This window comes from Mustelus asterias, chromosome 17 (genome assembly GCF_964213995.1).
Source record: "Mustelus asterias chromosome 17, sMusAst1.hap1.1, whole genome shotgun sequence".
Taxonomy (NCBI): Eukaryota; Metazoa; Chordata; class Chondrichthyes; order Carcharhiniformes; family Triakidae; genus Mustelus; species Mustelus asterias.
Genome location: NC_135817.1, coordinates 27,002,352 through 27,023,183, shown reverse-complemented (window position 1 = coordinate 27,023,183; position 20,832 = coordinate 27,002,352). Strand labels below are relative to the sequence as shown.

At 42.2% G+C, this 20,832-nt stretch overlaps 1 protein-coding gene across 1 annotated transcript in view; it reads left to right on the top strand.

Annotated features, from left to right (window-relative positions):
• The window catches only part of LOC144506139 (FERM and PDZ domain-containing protein 4-like), a 559,161-nt gene that overhangs the window by 521,205 nt on the left and 17,124 nt on the right, over positions 1–20,832 (top strand). The window contains exons 8-10 of the mRNA XM_078231973.1: positions 13,622–13,753; positions 17,162–17,281; positions 19,879–20,015. Of these exons, the coding sequence (XP_078088099.1) occupies positions 13,622–13,753; positions 17,162–17,281; positions 19,879–20,015 (389 nt within the window). The remainder of the gene's footprint in view (positions 1–13,621; positions 13,754–17,161; positions 17,282–19,878; positions 20,016–20,832) is intronic.

Genomic DNA, 20,832 nt, shown 5'->3' with positions numbered 1-20,832 from the left:
TTTAACGATAATACCATGAGGCCATTGCTCCCTCCTTGTGGGACATCCCGCCCCATATGCCTACAGATCAGCAGGTCAGGAATCGGCCTGTTCCGTTACATGAAGACCAATGGCAAGAACTCACAACTCTGGATAAATGTCACCCTTGAATCAAACAACAGACAAAAACAGCCACTAGACAGCAACAAGAACACGAATCCTGATTGATTTTCACTATGATGTGGAGGTGCCGGGATTGGACTGGAATAAGCACAGTAAGAAGTTTCACAACACCAGATTAAAGTCCAACAAGTTTATTTGGTAGCACAAGCTTTCGGAGCGCTGCTCCTTCATCAGGTGAGTCTCACCTGATGAAGGAGCAGCGCTCTGAAAGCTTGTGATACCAAATAAACCTGTTGGACTTCAACCTGGTGTTGTGAGACTTCTTACTGTGATTTTCACCAACCACCTGTCCCACCACCACTCCTGCCCCTCCCCTAATCCCATCTCCGTGGCTCACGGTATAACTGCCAGGGCAGCTAAGATCAGCTAATTCAGCACAAGGAGGAATTTTCAGAGCATTGCAACCTTCCTGAAGGAGGATAATCCATCATTCTATTGTAGCAGCATACCTTGCCATCTAGCCATCTGCCAGAGTTGGAGGTGAGGGAGGGGAGTAAGCAGAGCTGGGAGACTGGAGGGGGGGGGGGCGGGGGAGGTTGAGTAAAGCTGGGAATCTGTAGAAGGGGGTTGGGCAGAGCTGGGGTTTGGAGAGGAGGTATGGGCAGGTTCGGGTGTGCAGAGATGGTGGATGGGCAGAGTCTGGACTGCAGAGGGGGCTTGAGCAGATCCGGAGGTCTGAAGAGGGGAAATGGGCAGAGCCAGGGTTGTGGAGAGGGGGAATGGGCAGCTTCGGGTATGCAGAACGGTGGTCGGCAGATTCAGGTGTGCGGAGTGGCAGAATGGGCAGAGCCAGGGATGTGGAGAGGGCAGGATGGGCAGACTTCGGTGTGTTGAGAGGAGGGAATGGGGAGATTCGGGGATGGAAAGGGGGGATGGGCAGAGTCAGGGTTGTGGAGGGGGGGATGGGCAGATTTGGGTGGGCGGACGGGGGGTACGGGCAGGGCTTTGGAAAGGGGAGATGGACAGATTCGAGGGTGCAAAGAGGTGGGTAGGCAGATTCAGGTGTGCGGAGTGGCAGAATGGGCAGAACCAGGGATGTGGAGAGGGGGGGGATGAGTTTTGAGATGGAGATTCTGTTTTTAGTGGCAGCGTTTGAAGGAGAGAACTCGGAGCGCAACACATTTTAGAGCAACCAATGCTTTACCCTGGTTCCAGGGAGATATTTGGATAATTAATCGTGATCTTTCGGAAACGATTTGTTTTGCCATTTGTTGTAATATTGATTACTTTGAGGAACTCTGATTTCAGAATGTTGTCAGGAAGTTATTTTGCTCCTTGGCCAACAGGAAGCAGGATTTTTTTAAAGTTTTCCACTCTCTGATTTTTCTCCTGCCGGCCGCAATAGGAAATGGTTGAGTGGGATGTAATCACAGTAAGAGTTTGAACAACACCAGGTTATAGTCCCAACAGGTTTATTTGATCGCAAAAGCCACTAGCTTTCGGAGTGCTTGCTGCTGCTTCATCAGGTGAGTGGGAGTTCTGTTCACAAACAGGGTGTATAAAGACACAAACTCAATTTACAAAATAATGGTTGGAATGCGAGTCTTTACAGGTAATCAAGTCTTAAAGGTACAGACAATGTGAGTGGAGAGAGGGTTAAGCACAGGTTAAAGAGATGTGTATTGTCTCCAGCCAGGACAGTTAGTGAGATTTTGCAAACCCAGGCAAGTCGTGGGGGTTACAGATAGTGTGAAATGAACCCAAGATCCCGGTTTAGGCCGTCCTCATGTGTGCGGAACTTGGCTATCAGTCTCTGCTCAGCGACTCTGCGTTGTTGAGTATCGTGAAGGCCGCCTTGGAGAACGCTTATCCGAATATCAGAGGCCGAATGCCCTTGACCGCTGAAGTGTTCCCCAACAGGAAGAGAACAGTCTTGCCTGGTGATTGTCGAGCGATGTTCATTCATCCGTTGTCGTAGCACCTGCATGGTCTCTCCAATGTACCATGCCTCGGGTCATCGTTTCCTGTTGTAACACTTGCAACTCGGCCAACGTTGTCTACCTGATACGCTGCAGGAAAGGATGTCCCGAGGCATGGTACATTGGGGAGACCATGCAGACACTCCAACAACGGATGAACGAACACTGCTCGACAATTACCAGGCAAGAGTGTTCTCTTCCTGTTGGGGAACACTTCAGCGGTCATGGGCATTCGGCCTCTGATATTCGGGTAAGCGTTCTCCAAGGCGGCCTTCACGACACACGACAACGCAGAGTCGTTGAGCAGAGACTGATAGCCAAGTTCCACACACATGAGGACGGCCTCAACCGGGATCTTGGGTTCATGTCACACTATCTGTAACCCCCACGATTTGCCTGGGTTTGCAAAATCTCACTAACTGTCCTGGCTGGAGACAATACACATCTCTTTAATCTGTGCTTAACCCTCTCTCCACTCACATTGTCTGTACCTTTAAGACTTGATTGCCTGTAAAGACTCGCATTCCAACCATTATTTTGTAAATTGAGTTTGTGTCTTTATACACCCTGTTTGTGAACAGAACTCCCACTCACCTGATGAAGGGGCAGCGCTCCAAAAGCTAGTGGCTTGTGCCACCAAATAAACCTGTTGGACTTTAACCTGGTGTTGTGAGACTTCTTACTGTGTTTACTCAAGTCCAACACCAGCATCTCCACATCTTTTACTTTATGCCTTGGCTAATAAAGGCAGGTATCCCTTATGCCTTTTTAACTATCTTACCTTCCTGTTCTGCTGCCTTTTGGGATGTTTGGACATGCACCTAAGGTCCCTCCGGTCCTCTGTACTTCATAGCGTCCTACCATTCATTGTGTAGTATGTTGCCTTGTTAGTCCTCCAAACATGTTACACCTCATAATTTTCAGGGTTAAATTCCATTTACCACTGTTGTGCCGATCTGACCAGTCCATCTATATCATCCTGTAATCAAAGGCTTTTCTCCTCGCTATTTCCCACATCATCAATTTTTGTGTCATCTACAAACTTATTGATCATACCTCCCACATTCACATCCAGATCATTAATGTACACGACATACAGAAAGGGACCCAGCAGCAATCCCTGCAATGCACCATTGGACACAGGTTTCCAGTCACAAAACAACCTTTGACTATCACCAATTACACCAAGTGAACATAAAAAAGAAAGCACAGTATGTTCGGTGCTGAGCTCCGCTGTTCCTTGCAGTTAATTTCTGTGATCGATAGATCTGACCTGACAGCAAGTGTACAATAGATTCTCACAATTTTCCTGCTCCTGATATTTATGCACAAAAGGTGGGAAAACCACAATGTTGGATTTCGGTGGTGTTAAGCCACATTGACATTTCTATTTGCAAAGGTTTTCACTGCCATTGAAAACAAGCCTGCCAATTAACACTAAGCTGCGAAGGTTCACACTACATCAAACACAATGGCGATGCATTAAACTCAGTCAGTGCCTTTATCGCCAAGGAAAGGAGATTTTTGTTCTGAAGGTCTGGGCTAGAACTCCAGATTCTTAGAGGTGAAAGGGTATTAAAGCATCCTGTTCCTTTAACAAATATATATGTAATATGCTTTATTAACATTACAGTCTGATGCCTTGACATGAAACGTCCAATAAGAGTCAGTGCACAGGGGACTTGCACATAACCATATTTGAGTGGATTTTAATATTAAGGTGAGCGACAGGAAGAGGCCCGAGCCATTTTGTAGCATGGGCCTCTTTTCAATGTGGAAATCTTTTCAATATCAGTAAAGAGCTGCGAGTGTGTGTCTTGTAGTGAGGAAGTGGAAGGTTGCAAATAGGCCCCTCAACTACAAGGATTAAATTGAAACCGGGAGGAGCATTCAGTTTCTGAAAAAAACAGAAACTCCGACCCATTTTTCTGCACAGCCTGCAGCAGTCTCTTCAAAGCATCATTGGACAGGGTGGGAGTGCAGCAAAAATGTTGTTGAAACAAAGAGTGCAGGTGATTATAACATTTTTATCTTTATACTTACAATTATACCAAGCAAACATCAGCACATAAACATTTAACCGCACTGGTTTTTGAAAGCCTTCATTTGCCCTGATGGCAATTGAGAATTAGTGGCTTGAGAAACTGGAATTTACAGTGGCGTGCTGTGAATGCCATAGACCCCAGTCAATATATTACAGGTATGACCCTGCTTAACATAGGCATGTGCTCAGCAGACCATGTGAAAGCCTTACCAGAAATGATCCAGGGAGAAGATCGGCAGTGGGAACTGGGCAATTTTTCCAGACACTATAATTGTTTAGTGCTTCTTGGACAGATGCTTTCCAAAACCAATGTCTTTAAATGGCGAAACACTAATGTTTGCTTGGTGAGATTATCATAGAATCATAGAATCCCTGCAGTGCAGAAAGAGGCCATTCAGCCCATCAAATCTGCTCTGACCACAACCTCACCCAGGCCCTATCCCCGTAACCCCACATATTTACCCTGCTAGTCCCCCGGACACTGTGGTCAATTTATCATGGCCAATCCACCTAACCCGCACACCTTTGGACTGTGGGAGGAAACTGGAGCACCCGGAGGAACCCACGCAGACACGGTGAGAATGTGTAAACTCCACACAGACAGTGACCCGAGGCCGGAATTTAAGCCGGGTCCCTGGTGCTGTGAGGCAGCAGTGCTAACCACTGTGCCACCATGCTCCCCCCTGGAAGTGCCGTCCACTTCCAAGGAAAGATAAATTTAGAATCGCTTGATAATCATCTGCACTTTTTGTTTCAACCAACACTTAAAAAAATGCCATTTTGCATATTGTAATCTTTTTTACATCCATCAAGAACAATATTAAATGAAAACAATGTTGCCATGGTGATTATAGAGAGAGCGCAGCAAAACATTTTTGTGAGTTGTGTTTATGGATCATAATCAGCTTTTCCAAGATGGAATTCTCTTCTTTCAATTAGAAAGCTGATCTGACAGAATGCACATTCTGCTGATGCATTTTCTCTGCAATCATGGGACTGTTGATAGAATCAAAGAGCGTTGAACAGAATCTGGCTCTTAACCGTGAACAGTTTTCCCTTCAAGTATTTATTCAATTCCCTTTTGAAAGTTATTAATACTTCTGTTTTCACTACCCTTTAAGTCAATGCATTCACATCATAACAACTTTCCGCAGAAACGTTTTTTTGATCTCCCCTCTAGATCTTTTGCTAATTACCTTAAACTTACGTCCTCCAGTCACTGACCATCTCACAAGGGTAATTCTCTCTTATTTAATCTATCAAAACCGCCATTTTGAGTGTATCTATTAAATCTCCCCTTCACTTCTTTGTTGCAAGGAGAACAATGTCCACTTCTCTGTTGTCTCCATATGACTGAAGTTCCTCATCCCTGGTACCATTCTGGTCAATCTCCTTTGCATCCATTTTCTGTTATGAATTTGAGAAGTTACAGAAACACACAATTGGTGAGATTTTCTGCTCTTGTGATTCAAAACATACTCGCTCAATTCCATATTGCAGTAGCAATGAGTACTGAGCTCAAAACTGGTCACAAATTGAATGGGGGCCACTCCGTCCAACAATCCTACTTGGTGAAATAGAGCCTTCAGCAATTCAAAGAGGAGCAGTGTTCTGCTGCTGTTCAACTGAGCCTGGCTTGGGGCACACAATACAAGTGCTGAAGATATAAAAGAACAATTTCCATTTATATTGCACCTTTCATGACTACAGCACATCTCAGAGCACATATTGGCGAAGCATGTGCTTTTTGAAGAATAGTTCCTTTTGTAATGTAGAAAATTGACCATTCCAAATGGGCGAGAATGTTGCATTTCAGCAAGATTCCCACAGAGGTTATGGAGGGGAGGGGGTTCAAGGTGCGGAGGGGGTGTGGTGGGGTAGACCGCAGCAATCTTATGATGTTGAGGCAGGAAGATTGGCCAAGGACAGCAAGCACATCTCTGTCAAATGGACAATGTCACACTCCATTAGGGATGCACGCTGGAATCAGAGGATTCAGACCTGCTAATTTTCTTTCTCTGCTTCAGGTGATAGTTTTACATTGATCACTGCTCCCACTAAATTAGTCTAAAAATTCAACTGTTCTCCTACACAAATCAGCACAGGTATGGAACTTCATTGCTGACAGCACAAGACCTCAGAAGCAGGTATATTTGGGGGAGGGGAAAATTCTCAAGGTCCTACCATCGGTCATTATGGTCAAATTCCTGGTATATGCCAACAGCATTCCATTTACCTCTCCCTGCAAACCAGCACCCCCCCCCCCATCTCCCCTCCCCTCACCCCCCACACCAAAATTAAATACTTTTAAGTCTACAGATGATCTGTGTCCTACTCTTGTACGTATTCCTGCCGCAGCTCCTCTTAAGACTGCATTAGGTTAGCCACAGGAATTATTGTTCAGACTAGAAAAAACACATAATCGAGCGATAGAAGTACACCGATATTAATATGATGGAAAGATGGGGGAGGAGGGGATCATTGAAACAGATTTTGAGGACAGAAAAAAAACAGGTATTGGGTGACCAAGACAAAGAGAGAACGAGAGAGATGGGGAGATGGAAATGAGATGGGAAAGAGAAAGAGATTTGGAAATAAGGAAAGGAAATCTGGGATTGCATTAAGTGTGATTGCTTATGGAGTGGGGGAGCAGAGAGACCCATAGCCAAAACATAAAAAATTAGCCATTTGCAAGACAAACACAGAGTTTATAATGAAAGACTAACAAAGTGAGAAAGACCAGGCCACATATAAAATGACTGCAAGAAACGCAGTCAAATGGTCAATGCAATCAAGGAACAGAGATCAGTGAGACACAGTTGCAACTGGAATATATGGAGATAGGTGCAACATGGCAACTCAGAGACTGAACTGATGATGGAAAAATCTACAGATGCTTGGACAGAAATCAAAACACAGAAACAGAAATAGACTTCGATTGAAGCAAAGACACAAAGATCAGGGGATATTCACGCCTTGTGCAAAATGAAGATTTCTGGAAGTGCACATCTTCAGGGAACAAAGAGACAGACGGCGAACAAACAGTGAAGTAATTAGAAAGATGCAACTATCAGCTGTACTGAGGCTTCACTGTGAGCAAAATCATGGGAGAACTACTGATATAACATTACATTTGTGATATCTTGTCACATTTCATTGAAAAGTCCTCTTTCATGTGTTGTTAAGCTGGTAGGTAACACTCTGCCTAACAAGATTTGCCAATGTAATGTGATGTACTGAGACATTCTGACTGGTGCATTTGTTCTCCACTGCAGTTTTTTCATACATAATACATAACATTGCAATTTCATACCCTGGCCACTGATAGTGCTGCAGAGTTCTTTTTAACTCTTCCCATCCATTAAAGCAGCTTGGGAAAGTTTGGAGGTTTCTTTTAAAAACAAATTATTGAGAGCTTTTTTCACTTTGTTTTATTATTTGTTATGTCTCAAACCACCCAGCCCACCCCATCCCCATTTAGAGACGGTGGCACAGTGGTTACCACTGCTGCCTCTCAGCGCCAGGGACCCGGGTTCAATTCTGGTCTTGGGTCACTGTCTGTGTTGAGTTAGTACATTCTCCCCATGGCTGCATGGGTTTCCTTCGGGTGCTCCGGCTTCCTCCCACATTCCATAGATGTGCAGGTTGGGTTGGTTGACCATGCTAAATTGATTCTAGTGTCAGGGGATTGCAGGGTAAAGATGTGGGGTTGTGGGAATAGGTCCTGGGTGGGATTGTGGCCAGTGCAGACTCAATGGGCCAAATGGCTTCCTTCTGCACTGTAGGCATTCTCTGATTCTATGATACTATGATTCCATCACTTCGTCCCCATGGCTAACGGTTGACATGATTTTATGTTTGTGAGGGAAGAAAAGGAATTTGTGGCCTAATTTCATTCAATTCATCTTCCTTCCTCTTCTCCTGAATTCATGACCCTCTGCTACTCCTGCTCTCGCCACCAGTCCATACCCTCTTCCTCTCAGCACCCTATACAAAATACCAGGCTGATGGAGTGAAAGAAGGGAAGCTTTCTCAGTCACTGCACAACGCATTATTTCTGTGTCACAAGATTGTCCTCCTGTGAAGGGACCATTTTCAGTCATGACTCCAGTTGCAGAGGTAGCAGTGATGCCATTCCAATCTGCCAGCGGGTGTCCAATTAAGAGCGCACCAATGGGATCGCCAGCCAATTAGAAACAGCAAGCTAGCTGACAAGGAAGGAGGGTGATTAGGCAGGTGATGCCGCCTAAGAAACTCACCATGGTTCCTTAGGCAGCACCTTCCAAACTCACAACCATCTAAATGGACAAGGGCAGCTTGTACCTGGGAACACTACCACCTAGAGGTTCCCCTCCATCGTCCTTTATCAATCAACATCCTGACTTAGAATTATATCATCATTCCATCACTGTTGCTGGATCAAAACACTGGAATTCCCTCCCTAACAGCATTATGGGTATATCTAGACCTCAGGGACTGCAGCGATTCAAGAAGGCATCCCATCACCATCTTCTCAAGGGCAACTAGAATGGGCAATAAATGCTGGCCTAGCCAGCACCACCCACATTCCATAAATGAATTTTTAAAAAAGCACACAGATGGCAGCCTTCACTGTGTCTGCAGTGAGAACATTGCAGAGGTGGGTGGAGTGAAGGAGAGCAGGATGACAATGAAGGTGCAATATGGATGGGGGGAGCCATCAGTTGTTTCCTTGCTCCCACAGCACCATGCGAAACAGCAGGAGCTAATCATGCAATGGGATGCCTTTCCCTGCAGATGACCTCAAGTTCGCCAATGTGTACCGTCAACATTGACAATACGTTTAACTTGTACGCTGCTCTTCCCTTCCACTGTGCAGTGGCCTCCTGTGAGGTGTTGAGTTGCAGGCGCAGCATTGGTCCCATGCAAAGCTGGACTGAAATTGCAAAATTGCAGAGAATTGATTGGTTAACAGCCTCAATTAACTTCCAGCCAGTGCCAGGTGTTTTACTGCCAGCGCACACAAGCTGCCTCCAGAAAAAGTGGGACAAGACAGGAAAACATTGGGAACCAGCACAATGCATTTTTGCACAATTTTCCCAGACCCTTGTCCCCAACTGCCTCCAAGGAAGGGCCTGAGACAGTTCCCCAAAGTGGATAATGTGACTTCAGTGGAAAAGAAAGAACTTGCTTTCATAGAGCACCTTTCTTGACTTCAGGACGTTCCAAAATCCTTTACAGTCGATGAAGCATTTTCTGAAGTGTAGACACAAGTGTGATGTGGGAAAATAATGTAACAAAATTACTATTATAATGTAATAAAAGGGGAAGAGATGTGTACTGAGTAGCTGATGCAATATCACTGATATCACACTGAACCCAACACTGGGTTTATTTTTAATTTCCCTGGAGTTTAATTGTTCAACTTCCAATATCTGTTTATGACCAATGCCCTGTGTAATGTCGCTCTCAAATAACCTTTTGGGTCAATGTAATCTGTTGCCTATTACTTTTCTCTGTTTTTCAAGCTATAAGTCGAAACGTGAGAAAAGAGTGAAATTATTTTTGCCCTGTTTTTGCTGTGAGCTTTGCATTCACATTAAGGTGGGAAGCCCAGGGGACTCAAGTGATTGAGCTGTGACTGATATCATGTCATCCCCAAAATGATATTATAAAACAGAATACCTTGCAACTCGCGTGTGCAACAGCACAGGAGAGCTGTTCATGTTGGGGAAATACAATTGTAGAGCGATGTACTGTTAAAGAGAGCAGAATTCTATTATCCTTCACCTGCCAGACTTTAAAAGCTGTCAGCATTTACACCAGTCACAGTGGGCTGAATGGTCTTCTTCTGAGCTGATGGCTCTCTAACTCTATGATGTGATGCTGTCGCACAAAGAAATGATGTAGTGACCTACTTTTAACATACCGTTTTTTTGATAAGTAATCTGAGAGAATTGTAATTCCGTTAGGAAATGAGAAAATGTATTTGCAATGAATCACTGGTATTAGAGGATCCTATTATGTTTCTATCTATCCAATCCAAGTTAAGGTACAACGTAACCAAGGGAATGTTAATGAATCTGTTTTCCCCACTCGTCTGCTTCCTCCCACCCGCCCCCATCTTGAAATACTGCTTCACCTTTATATTCCAAAACTCTCTGCTAGCTGAATAATACATGGAGTTCTGTATTAAGTTTTATTGAATTTTAACAAATGGTACAGGCTAGAAAAAAGAGCCGTGCTGAAATTGTTCCCAGGTTACCATAAATAATCTTTGTTCATTTTAGCCCTGGTTACAAAAATAGACAGAACCACAAACTGTCCGTAAAGCAGCCTCCAGCAAAGGCATTGCTCCAGTTACTTATCATGGCATATCGTTCTTAGCTAACAAAGCATTCCATCAAACAGTGTTTCCAATCCTAACTAGGGAAATTGCATCAATTCAATTAAACTGCATTTGCTGTTAGAGCCTCCATTTCCTATCGGTCATGGAAATCCATTTAGTAACAGTGAGATTAGTTATGTGATACTCTTTGGGATGCTCATACTTAGTGAATGCAGTTTGATTTCCATTAGGATTTTTCATCAAACACTTGTCAATAGATATTGATGTATATATAATATATATAATATTATTATATATTGTTGTGAAACCATGCTTTATATCAAAAATGAATTCTGAATCTACTGACTGGAAACCTCTAATTGATTTTTTCAAAAAGGCTAAAGTCACATTCCAGTTACTTTGGATCACAGTCAAAGATGGCTCCACATTTGCATCACTGTACCTTCTACATTCCAAAAACCATTGAAATTGAGACAACCTGTCTGTAAAGGCACACCAGGAACAATTACTTTAATAGAGATGAATGGGGGCAACTTATATTCCATTAGCAAAGCATCCAGATAAGCACCTGGGTACTCACTTGGTGGAGACAAACCATTAGAATAATCACTTGGATAATGGGACCCTCGCTGAGAGAGAAGTACCCAGCCATGATTGAATCAAGCTGTAACTGCAATACACTAGCTATGTCCATATTTAGGTCAGTGGGCAATGGGAGTGAGAAGGCTTTGTGACAAACCAACCCCTTGGGCATAGCCAATCTATTGGGTCACTTTGTTTCCCAATGGAAACTTCCTTTTTTTAAAGGACGCAGAGAAGGGTTGCCAAGCAGGTCAATGACTGCCTATAGGTTTATGCATTGGCTTTTTGGCTTGAATTATAATAGAATTCTGCCCAATTAATGTTTGTGGACTAAGGAAATAATAATTATCTTTACAAGTAATATAACTTGTGTGGAGCTTTTTAAAGACATCATTAATACATGGAGAAACAGTAACAGATTGTCACTGAATTAAAAACTAGTAGGTATGGTATAGGTGGATAATCTCCCAAATAAACAAAGATGTGGCCAAGCATTTAATAAGAGCATATTTCTTCACAGTCTACACTCTATCATCAGATTGGATTCAGATTTGTGCAGGGATTTCTTCAGAGCTTCTCACCTTCACCCAAGTGCTTCTGCCAAGTTCACTCTGAAGTTATACTGGAAAAACCTCAAAGAAATTGCCTGCATGATGTAAATGTAGAACCCAAAGCCAGATGTGACAAGATTCCAATTGTTATTTTTGTGATATTCAAGAGAAACTTCTTTACTAATAAAGCATTTAGGGTGTGGTGCACACTGCTGGATGGAACAGTTAAGGTGAATAACTTAGGGGGCAAGTAGACAACTGAACGAAATAGAAAGAGACAGAAGGTTATGCTGATCGAGATAGGTACAGTAGGATAGAACGAAGCTCATGTGGAGTCAGCATTGTCCAGTTGGGCCAAATGGCCTATTTCTGCACTGCATGCACCATGCAATCCTATGTAAAAATGAATAAACCAAGGTGAAGGACAAAGATCCATGCTCCAGGAGACCACCAAGCTGAAAACAAAAAGGAGGGAAGAAGATGAGACATCAAAAAGTAGTGCTTAGGTGATCCTCAGGTTGTCTCATGAAGACATATAGATTATAAAAGGAAGGGAAAACCAATGCAGGATAAAGTCCAAGGAAAGAATGGCTTTGAGTAGGAAATAGTACATTGAATCTTATATTTGGAATTTTCCGCACAACCTGCCGCGTATTTCATGACAGCGGATGCTGCCTGCCATTGGCCAGCAGCAGGATCTTCTGGTCCTGCAATTGTCAACAGAGTTTCCCATTGAATGCGCCCCTTGTCAGGGAACCTGCATTAGGGGCACACTGTTGACAGGACCTTCCTATGCCTGTGGCATGAACCGGTGGATAATTGGTTTCTGCAGGGCTGCTCTAGACCGGTCCAGGCAGCAGAAGCATCATTTAAGCACCCCAGCTCAATCACATCTTGTGTGATGGCATGACATCTGTTATATTTAGGAAGCCCACATGTGTGTTGGATGTGCACTGGAGTCAAGGGTTATGTTGTTAAAGCCGTTGTCATCCAGCAGGCATGCTTAGGTTTGTCATGGTGGCTCAAATGCAGATGGTACAGTGGACTGACATAGATTGAAGGCCTTTTAGCTGTCGGCAGGATACCACGAGGCACTGACTCACATGGTTCACTGTATATGGTCACACACCAGCTGCTTGTGGAGGAAGTTCAATACCTTTCAATTGTGATATATCTCAAAGTTGACATACGGTACCCAAAAAGCAACGTGCATGTAATCATGGTACCCTCCACATGGGGAAACTTGAAACCATGGCAAAGCTGAGTGCTTACCCTGCTTTCTCTCTTCTGGCAAAAGAGAAAGAAATGTATTGAGCTCTCTTGGAATACTGAGACTCGGTGACTTCCTATCTGGAAGAGTGGATGGCAAACTGAGAGATGTTGCAAATATCACCTCCAAGAACCAGGAAGTAAGCATACACCCAGGTTCGATTCCTGGCTTGGGTCACTGTCTGTGTGGAGTTTGCACGTTCTCCCCGTGTCTGCGTGGGTTTCCTCCAGGTGCTCTCGTTTCCTCCTACATTCTGAAAGATGTGCTGGTTAGGTGCATTGACCCAAACAGGCATCAGATTGTGGCGACTAGGGGAATTTCACGGTAACTTCATTGCAGTGTTAATGTAAGCCTTACTTGTGACTAATAAATAAACTTTTACTTTTTTTTAGTCACCTTCATAGCCACTTTCACAGCCACTGGCAATGCCATTGTTGTCTTAATCTGAGTGAAGATCACAGTGAAAACTTTCTTAGTGAAATGGCGCTCTCTCAAACATCCTTCACTGAGGTGGTAGAAGGATTCATGAACAGCCTGGGTGGTTAAAGCCACTTGCTGAGAGCCCTTCTTTCCCTCCTCCTCCTCCTCCCAGCAGTATGTCTTTATTTTCCAAAATCAAAGTAATTTATATGCCACAGGCAGGCTAGGTGATCTGTGGCAGCCCATAACTTACGTGGTCCATTGTGGATAGCATTTTGATATAAATGATTCAATTCTAATTTAACCACGAATTAATATCTTTGAACTATTTTTCTGTGTTAACAGGATGTGATCCTGACCCTTCAAGAGAAACTGTCCATCAAATGCATCGAACATTTTTCTCTGATGCTTGAGCAGCGCACTGAAGGAGAAGCAACCAAACTTCTCTTGCTTCATGACCAGGAGACACTTACTCAGGTAATTGCTCTTAAAGATGTAAGTGGAACTGTTATTTGGTAATGTAATGACTAACATTAGAAAAACCTATGGTGATTGTTCATAAAATATATATTTTTAAATGTATATTGTGGACAATCACTACATCAAGGCAACAGCTTTGAGTGCTAAAGGCACTCATCACGCCACATCTGGCTGGATTGCACTAGTACCTTTAATCGGGAAAAAAGCAGCCATTTCTGTGCAAGGTGCTCCCTTACTTTCTATATAAAATAAAATAAGCCAAGATAATTGTGCACAAATATTGCATGTGTTCATATTTCACCCCATATTGTCCACTATTGTAACAGAGGAATTAATGCACATAAAATCGGAAGGTGAGGACAGGAGTAGGCCATTCAGCCCTTCAAGCCTGTCCACCATTGAGTCAGATCATAGATGATCTGTACCTCAACTTCATTACCCTCCTTTACCAAACAAAATTGAGGATTTCAATCATCTCAATCCCTTCTTGCCTTCCACCATCATTCCATTTAATCTCTCCCACCTTCCACTCGATCACAAACCTTGGGTGGGATTTTTCAGCCGCGCTCATCCCAAAACCAGAAAATCCCGCCCATGATCAACGAACCTTTCTGTGGTCTATCTCTTGCCCGCTACGATTCCGTGGCGGGGGGAACGTGAAAATTCGCCCCCTTCCCTACGTCCTTCCTTTCCCCGCCCCACTCCCTGTCTCTGTACTTGTTTCAAACCTGTTACATCTCTAATTTTTCCCAGTTCTGATTAAAGATCATTGAGCTGAAATGTTAACTGTTTCTTTCTCCAGTGATGCTTCCTTACTTGCTGAGCATTTCCAGCATTTCTGCTTTAATTTCAGGCTTCCAGTGGCTGCAGTATTTTTCCTTCGTACCCATTGTGTGAAGGAGTCTCCCTGATTTCACTCCCAGGTGGCCAAATTCTAAGTTCAAGTTTTTGCCCTATTTTTCCAAGATCCCACATGGGAAGTTTGTTCTATATGGACTGCGAATGAAAGTGTCAAATCTACCCCTATCACAATTTAAATACTTCAATTATCGCACCTCAATCTTCTGAACTCAAGGGAATATTATACAAGTTTATGCTACTGGATCTCATCATTTAACTGTTTAATCGGGATAAACAATCATATCTAGGCTGTTTTACAAATAATTTAATTATCTTTCAAAAGATATTCAAATTTCCTGCCCCATTGAGAATAATAATTTCAGGCCTCCTTCCCACTAAGAGTACATCTGCTAATGTTACTGACAAGAGAAGAGCTGACTGTGTATTGTAGTGGCACATTCATTTCTTGTGCGATTGCAAATTCAATTGGAAATGAAGCCAATCTTCACCTATTCAAACTCGGAAAAATATAATCAGTTGAGTGTGCAGATGTGCCTTAGGGTAAGATTATGGTTTTTCTTTAAAAGTAAATGTGTGGTTGGCATTATCGGCTGGATGTTTGTATGCTTCTTTGCCGCTACTTTAGCGGAGGTGTTAATTCACTTAAAATAGAGAAACTGACACCACCATCATAATAGCAGGTCGAGGAATAGGAAGCAAACACATTGAGTGTTCAAACAGCACTAGTAACAACAGTGAATATTAATCATATGATTTTGTAATATTATAAATAGCCGGCAGTTGGTCAAAGTCAGTTGTCCGGACTTGAAGAGGCCGACAGTGTCATCAGAATCCAAGTACTGCCCGCCAGCAATGCAGGCTTTTAAAATAACGTTTTCACTTTTCAGGTCGTGGAGTCCTTCCCAGAAATATGAAAGCCTTTTTCTTCCAGGTTCAGACCCTGCAGTGACTATGCTGCTCAAGTCCAACACAAAGCCCATTTTCTTGAACACTGAATTTTATGTTGGCTGCCCTATGCCACCATAAGCTGTGGTTGACGGGAGATCATAGGGCAAAATTTTACCAAAATTGCTCAGAGTGCTGGATCAGGTCAGAAAAGCTGTGTGAAACTTGCTAGTTTCACATCCGCTTTCTCTCGCCTGATTTAATGGCACTCTTGTGCAATTTCAGAGTACTGGCGAGGATCACACAGCCAGCTGGAGGGGCGGGGCCTAAACACACTGGCAAAGCTGAGATTCTGGGATCTTTGCAGAATCTGCAGTATTTTGTTTTTGTTCTATGGAATATAAAATAGGCAAACTCAAAAGTAAAGCTGTAGTATATACATTTCAGAATGTCAGTTTGCTTAACGCAGCTACCCTCAGTATTGTGGGTTTAAACTGAATTCTCCTAAACTCCCCCTGCACCAACTTTATGGTATTTTTTTGAAAGCTGTTCTTTGCTAGGACTCACTAGGTCTCCAACCTATCAGTGCTCTGGATGAAATCTCAGCTTTTAAATGTAATTTTATTTTGATGTGGGATCTCAAACAAATGTTATCAAAATTGTCCACAACCGTTCAAAGGTACAGCAAGACTTCATTGATCAATTATTAATCCAGACAAGGCTCACGAGACCTGAGCAAAGAATTACTTAAAATGAAAAGGTATAATGCGAACTATTTTTAAAATGCAGTGATACAAAAATATAATGTAAACATCACTCCAGCAGGAACTCTTTGCTTTGCTCAGAAGTGAGAGCTAGCCATCTAATGAACTGAGCATCTGTCTCTTGCTCCATGGATCAAGTCACATTATTCTATCCCCATTACTAGATCAAAGGATGAGTCAGTTGCCTTGATGAATTTGGCCAGGATTGGATGTTACATGAAACTTGACAAGACCTGTTTTAACTTCAGCTACATAGATTGTATGTCATACAAAGATATATTTTACTCTCCTTCAGAGCCAAGAAAGTTCAAATCAATACCACAAGAATAGTTCAGGTAGTTAAAGCAGAAATATGAAGGGACGGGACTGAGTGAGCGTCTGCTGGAGGGCATGAGACAGCTAGGGTTAGAATTGCTTGTTTAAAGAATACATGATTAGGTTGAGATGGTGATTCAGGCTTTCAACTTTGGCTTTCGTAGAACAAAACTAGGCCAAATGACCAAACTTGAAAATTCAGAGAATTGAAAATAAAAGATATTGGCTGGAATTTTCTGCCCTGTCATTGAGGAACCCGGGTAGGGGATGCACTGGGGCCAGCCAAAAATCCGTTGGCTTTCGGTGGGACCGGATGATCCTGATGGTAGGATCCGGGGCCGGAAATCTCACTTATAGTTTAAGATTTACTTTTGAATCTCCTGGGTTTAATTGAAGCTGAAGATGTTGTTGACATCAAAATCTTATTCTCATCTCAGTTACTGAGCCATCAACTTAATGTTTGATGTAAATAATTAGGTAACGGGGCTTTGTGCTCCACGTTCTGTTTAAGAAATGTCTATTATTGTAGGTCTTTGGGTTTCTGTCCAGTTGCCCTGCATCTGATATTACTTTGCTTTAGGTGACACAGAGGCCGGGCTCCCACAAGATGAAATGTCTTTTCCGAATCAGCTTTGTCCCAAAGGATCCTATTGATTTACTACGGAGAGATGCTGTTGCTTTCGAGTATTTATATGTTCAGGTAAGTGTGTCCAATGCACTGCGTTTTTCCTATGATACTAATTTTGCTGGCAGTTGTTTTTTAATATATTACGTGGTTTTGTTTTCATACACTGTATCCATCAATGGCCAACAACAACTTGCATTTATATAGTGCCCTTAAGGTAATGATACATCTCAAGGTGCTCCACAGGAGCATAATAATGCAAAAATTTGACACTGAGCCACGTAAGGAGATATTGGGGAAGTTGAACAAAATCTTGGTCAAAAAGGTAAGTTGTAAAGAGTATTTTAAAGGATGAGGGAGAATTATACAGGTGGAGAAGTTGCATGAGGCAATGACCACTACCAAAGTGCAATTTATGTCTGTCAGTAGACAAGTTAGAGTTCTAGGATTTTTTTTATTAAACACAGTAACCTATTATTGGCAAGATTTAAGGACCAGATCTGTATCCTTATGAGAGCAGTGATTCCACAGTTTAAAACAGAGATATGCATTTGCATGGATCACACCTTGAGAAACTGTAGGTATGGTCAGATCATAAAATAATCTCTCTGTCACTTTCCTTTGCCTGCTTTCATAGCGGGAATGTTGACACAACTAAACAAAGTGATTAACACCCGCATTAAAGTAGTGGGCATTGGGATGTCGTGCTAAAATAGTCATTTGCTCATCTTATCAGCTGTAATTTCTGGGCTAATGTGTTCTTTCTGAGAGCAAAGCTGTCAACAATAGTGAAATGAGAGGAGTGAACTTGTATTCACCAGGAGGAGGTAGGATTACAAGACAACAACAACTTGCATTTGTACAACACCTCTAATGTCGAAAAACATTCCAAAATGCTTCACAGGCTTCCATTAAAAATGTAATATTTCAAACTATAATCAATTTTAAAAGCAACACTTTAATTGTAGCAGGTTATATTTTTGAAGGAAAATAGTCATTCCTGATGAGTAACAGCTCAGAGGTCTGTAAAGTGTCCTAAAATAATCAGAACTTGTGGAAGGGAAGAGGTTAATGACACCTAACTTGAGAGGTATTTCCTCTCCATTCCCAATTTTGTGTCTATTCATAGCCAAAAGGATATGTGGATTTGACTTGCTTTCTCAGACCTTACCAATGCCACTCTTGGAAAGGGAGTAGGGAGCTTGGAGGGAAGATCTGGTTGAATCTCAATCTGACTTCCACATCCTGTGACCAGCCTCCATTATGTGCCTCCTCAGAGTGGAATTGTTGAAAACATTTAATGAGTGTGCAACTAACTGTAGGACTAGATTTTTGTCTTTTCACTTATGAACTGTTAATTGAGAGCTTCTACAAGGCTGTGCCTCGAGATCTCGCAGCTGCTTCTCAGATCTATAGGAAATACTTTTTTAGAAACCTTCCTGATGGTAGGTGCTACAAAGATACCCAGACTTCTATTGAAAAGATTAATTTTCTGAATGCATGGTTCAGACATTCTGCTGTTTGGCTCCAACTTGCGCTGCTTCTGTGAAGGAACCAAAACGTTCAGCCAGTGATGGACTTCACAATCCATAAACCACAAAATGTACTCACACAGATAAAGCCTGAACATGGTCATAGCACTGATGCATGGGTTGTTTTTCTAATTGGTACAATGCTATAACTGAGCAAAATGAAGTGGATTCACTGCTCCTCACAGGCTGACCTCTTCATCAATGGCAGACACCAGAAGAAGGGAAGGTAGGAAAGGGAAGGTGATTTCATAAGAAATAACAGCAGGGATAGGTGATCCAGCCCATCAAGCCTGCTTCACCATTCAATAAGATCATGGTTGATCTGATAATGGACTGAAATCCTCTCTGTCCCCATATCCGAAAACACTCTTGACGACCAAAAATCTGGTTAACTCAGCCTTGAGTATATTCACTGACGCAGCCTTCACTGTATTCTGTGGAAGGAAATTTCAAAGATGAACAACACTCTGAGGGAAGAAATTCCTCCTCATCTCAGCCATAAATGGGTTACCCTTATTTTGAAATTGTGTCCTCTACATCTAGATTCCCCCATGCAGGGAAATGTCTCCGCATCCAGCCTGTCAAGCCCCCTCAGAATTCAATAAAATCACCAATCATTCTGCTAAACTCCAATGAGTATAGGCCCAACCTGCTCAACCTTTCCTCACAATGCAACCCCTTCATCTCAGGAATCAACATGATTAATCTTCTCTGTAATGCCTCAAAGTATCAAAGTTGCCTACCTGAAAATGTAGTTGGTTGATGTAAAGAGTGAGCAGAACTATACAGTGTCCACTAGATATGCAGAATCAGGACCGGGTGGCAGTGATCGCTGCCATTATGAAATTGGTGTATGTGATCTTCCTACAAAATTACTATTTGTAAACTCTTCAATACCGTTTATTACTTTATATCAATAAAGATCCTTAAAGAAATAGGGAAACAGAAAAAATGTGAAATAGATGCTGTTGAAATCCAATAGTGAAAAGCTACAGCTGTTGTACAAATTTAATCGCTTTGGGTTGAAAGCATAAGGCCTGTTGATGGGAATTACAAATGTTGCCTCAGGCAGCAATGGTTTGAAAGTATTTATTTGCATGATGGTTGGTGATATTTCTCCCCCTACTGTTTCTCTGTCAGAGTTGCAATGATGTGGTGCAGGAAAGGTTTGGGCCTGAGCTGAAGTATGACGTAGCTCTCCGGCTTGCTGCATTACAGATGTACATTTTGACTATCAGCACCAAACAATCCCAGAAAGTCTCTCTTAAATACATTGAGTAAGTAACAAAAATGCTGTTGATAATGATTCAGTCTATGATTGCTATCAGAATGTTGCAAATGTGCTGGCAAAGTAATTAATTGGATATAAGAATTTCACTGGTGCAAGACCTTTGATAGCCAGCTGACAAGGATTTAATTAAAGTTCAACATTTTATGCCACAAATGTCAACAGGATATTGCTTCACATTTAGGTTAGAAAACAGCACGCATATTTTTCGGGAACAACAGAGTTTTTAATAGTTACATATTTTCTCTTTTTATATGAATAAAATTACTCATGGTTTAGTAATACAAGAAATAAAAGTCATTTTCCTTCACAAAAGTAATTGCCAGAATTAATAATTAATGTTTTTTCATGTACAATTATTCATATTTTAAGATAACTGAGTTGCCATGACTGCAGCATAATCAGCTGTGTTTGGCAGTTTTTCCATGTATATCACTGTACAGTGGTAGCTCAGGTTATGTACATGAATTTGGATTTCAGCTATAATGTTGTAATTAAAATGAACATGGAGCTGTAAAAAACTGGACTCCCAGTTTGTTGTTCAATTAATTAATTAATCAGATGGCATGAGAACCTCTACGGGAGATCTGGGACCTGTGTAAAGAGGAAAAGTCACTCCATAATTATTTAACCATTCCGAATGAAGAATCACTAATGAGCAGGGTAGGTCCTGAGACAGAAATTATCAGTTGGATTATTTAATCCAACATCAAATCAGGGACAGAAAGCGAAAAACTGAAACAGAGAGCATGATAAAAAGGGTGTGGTTAAAAGAGAGATAAAAGAGACCAAAAAACAGTTGGTTA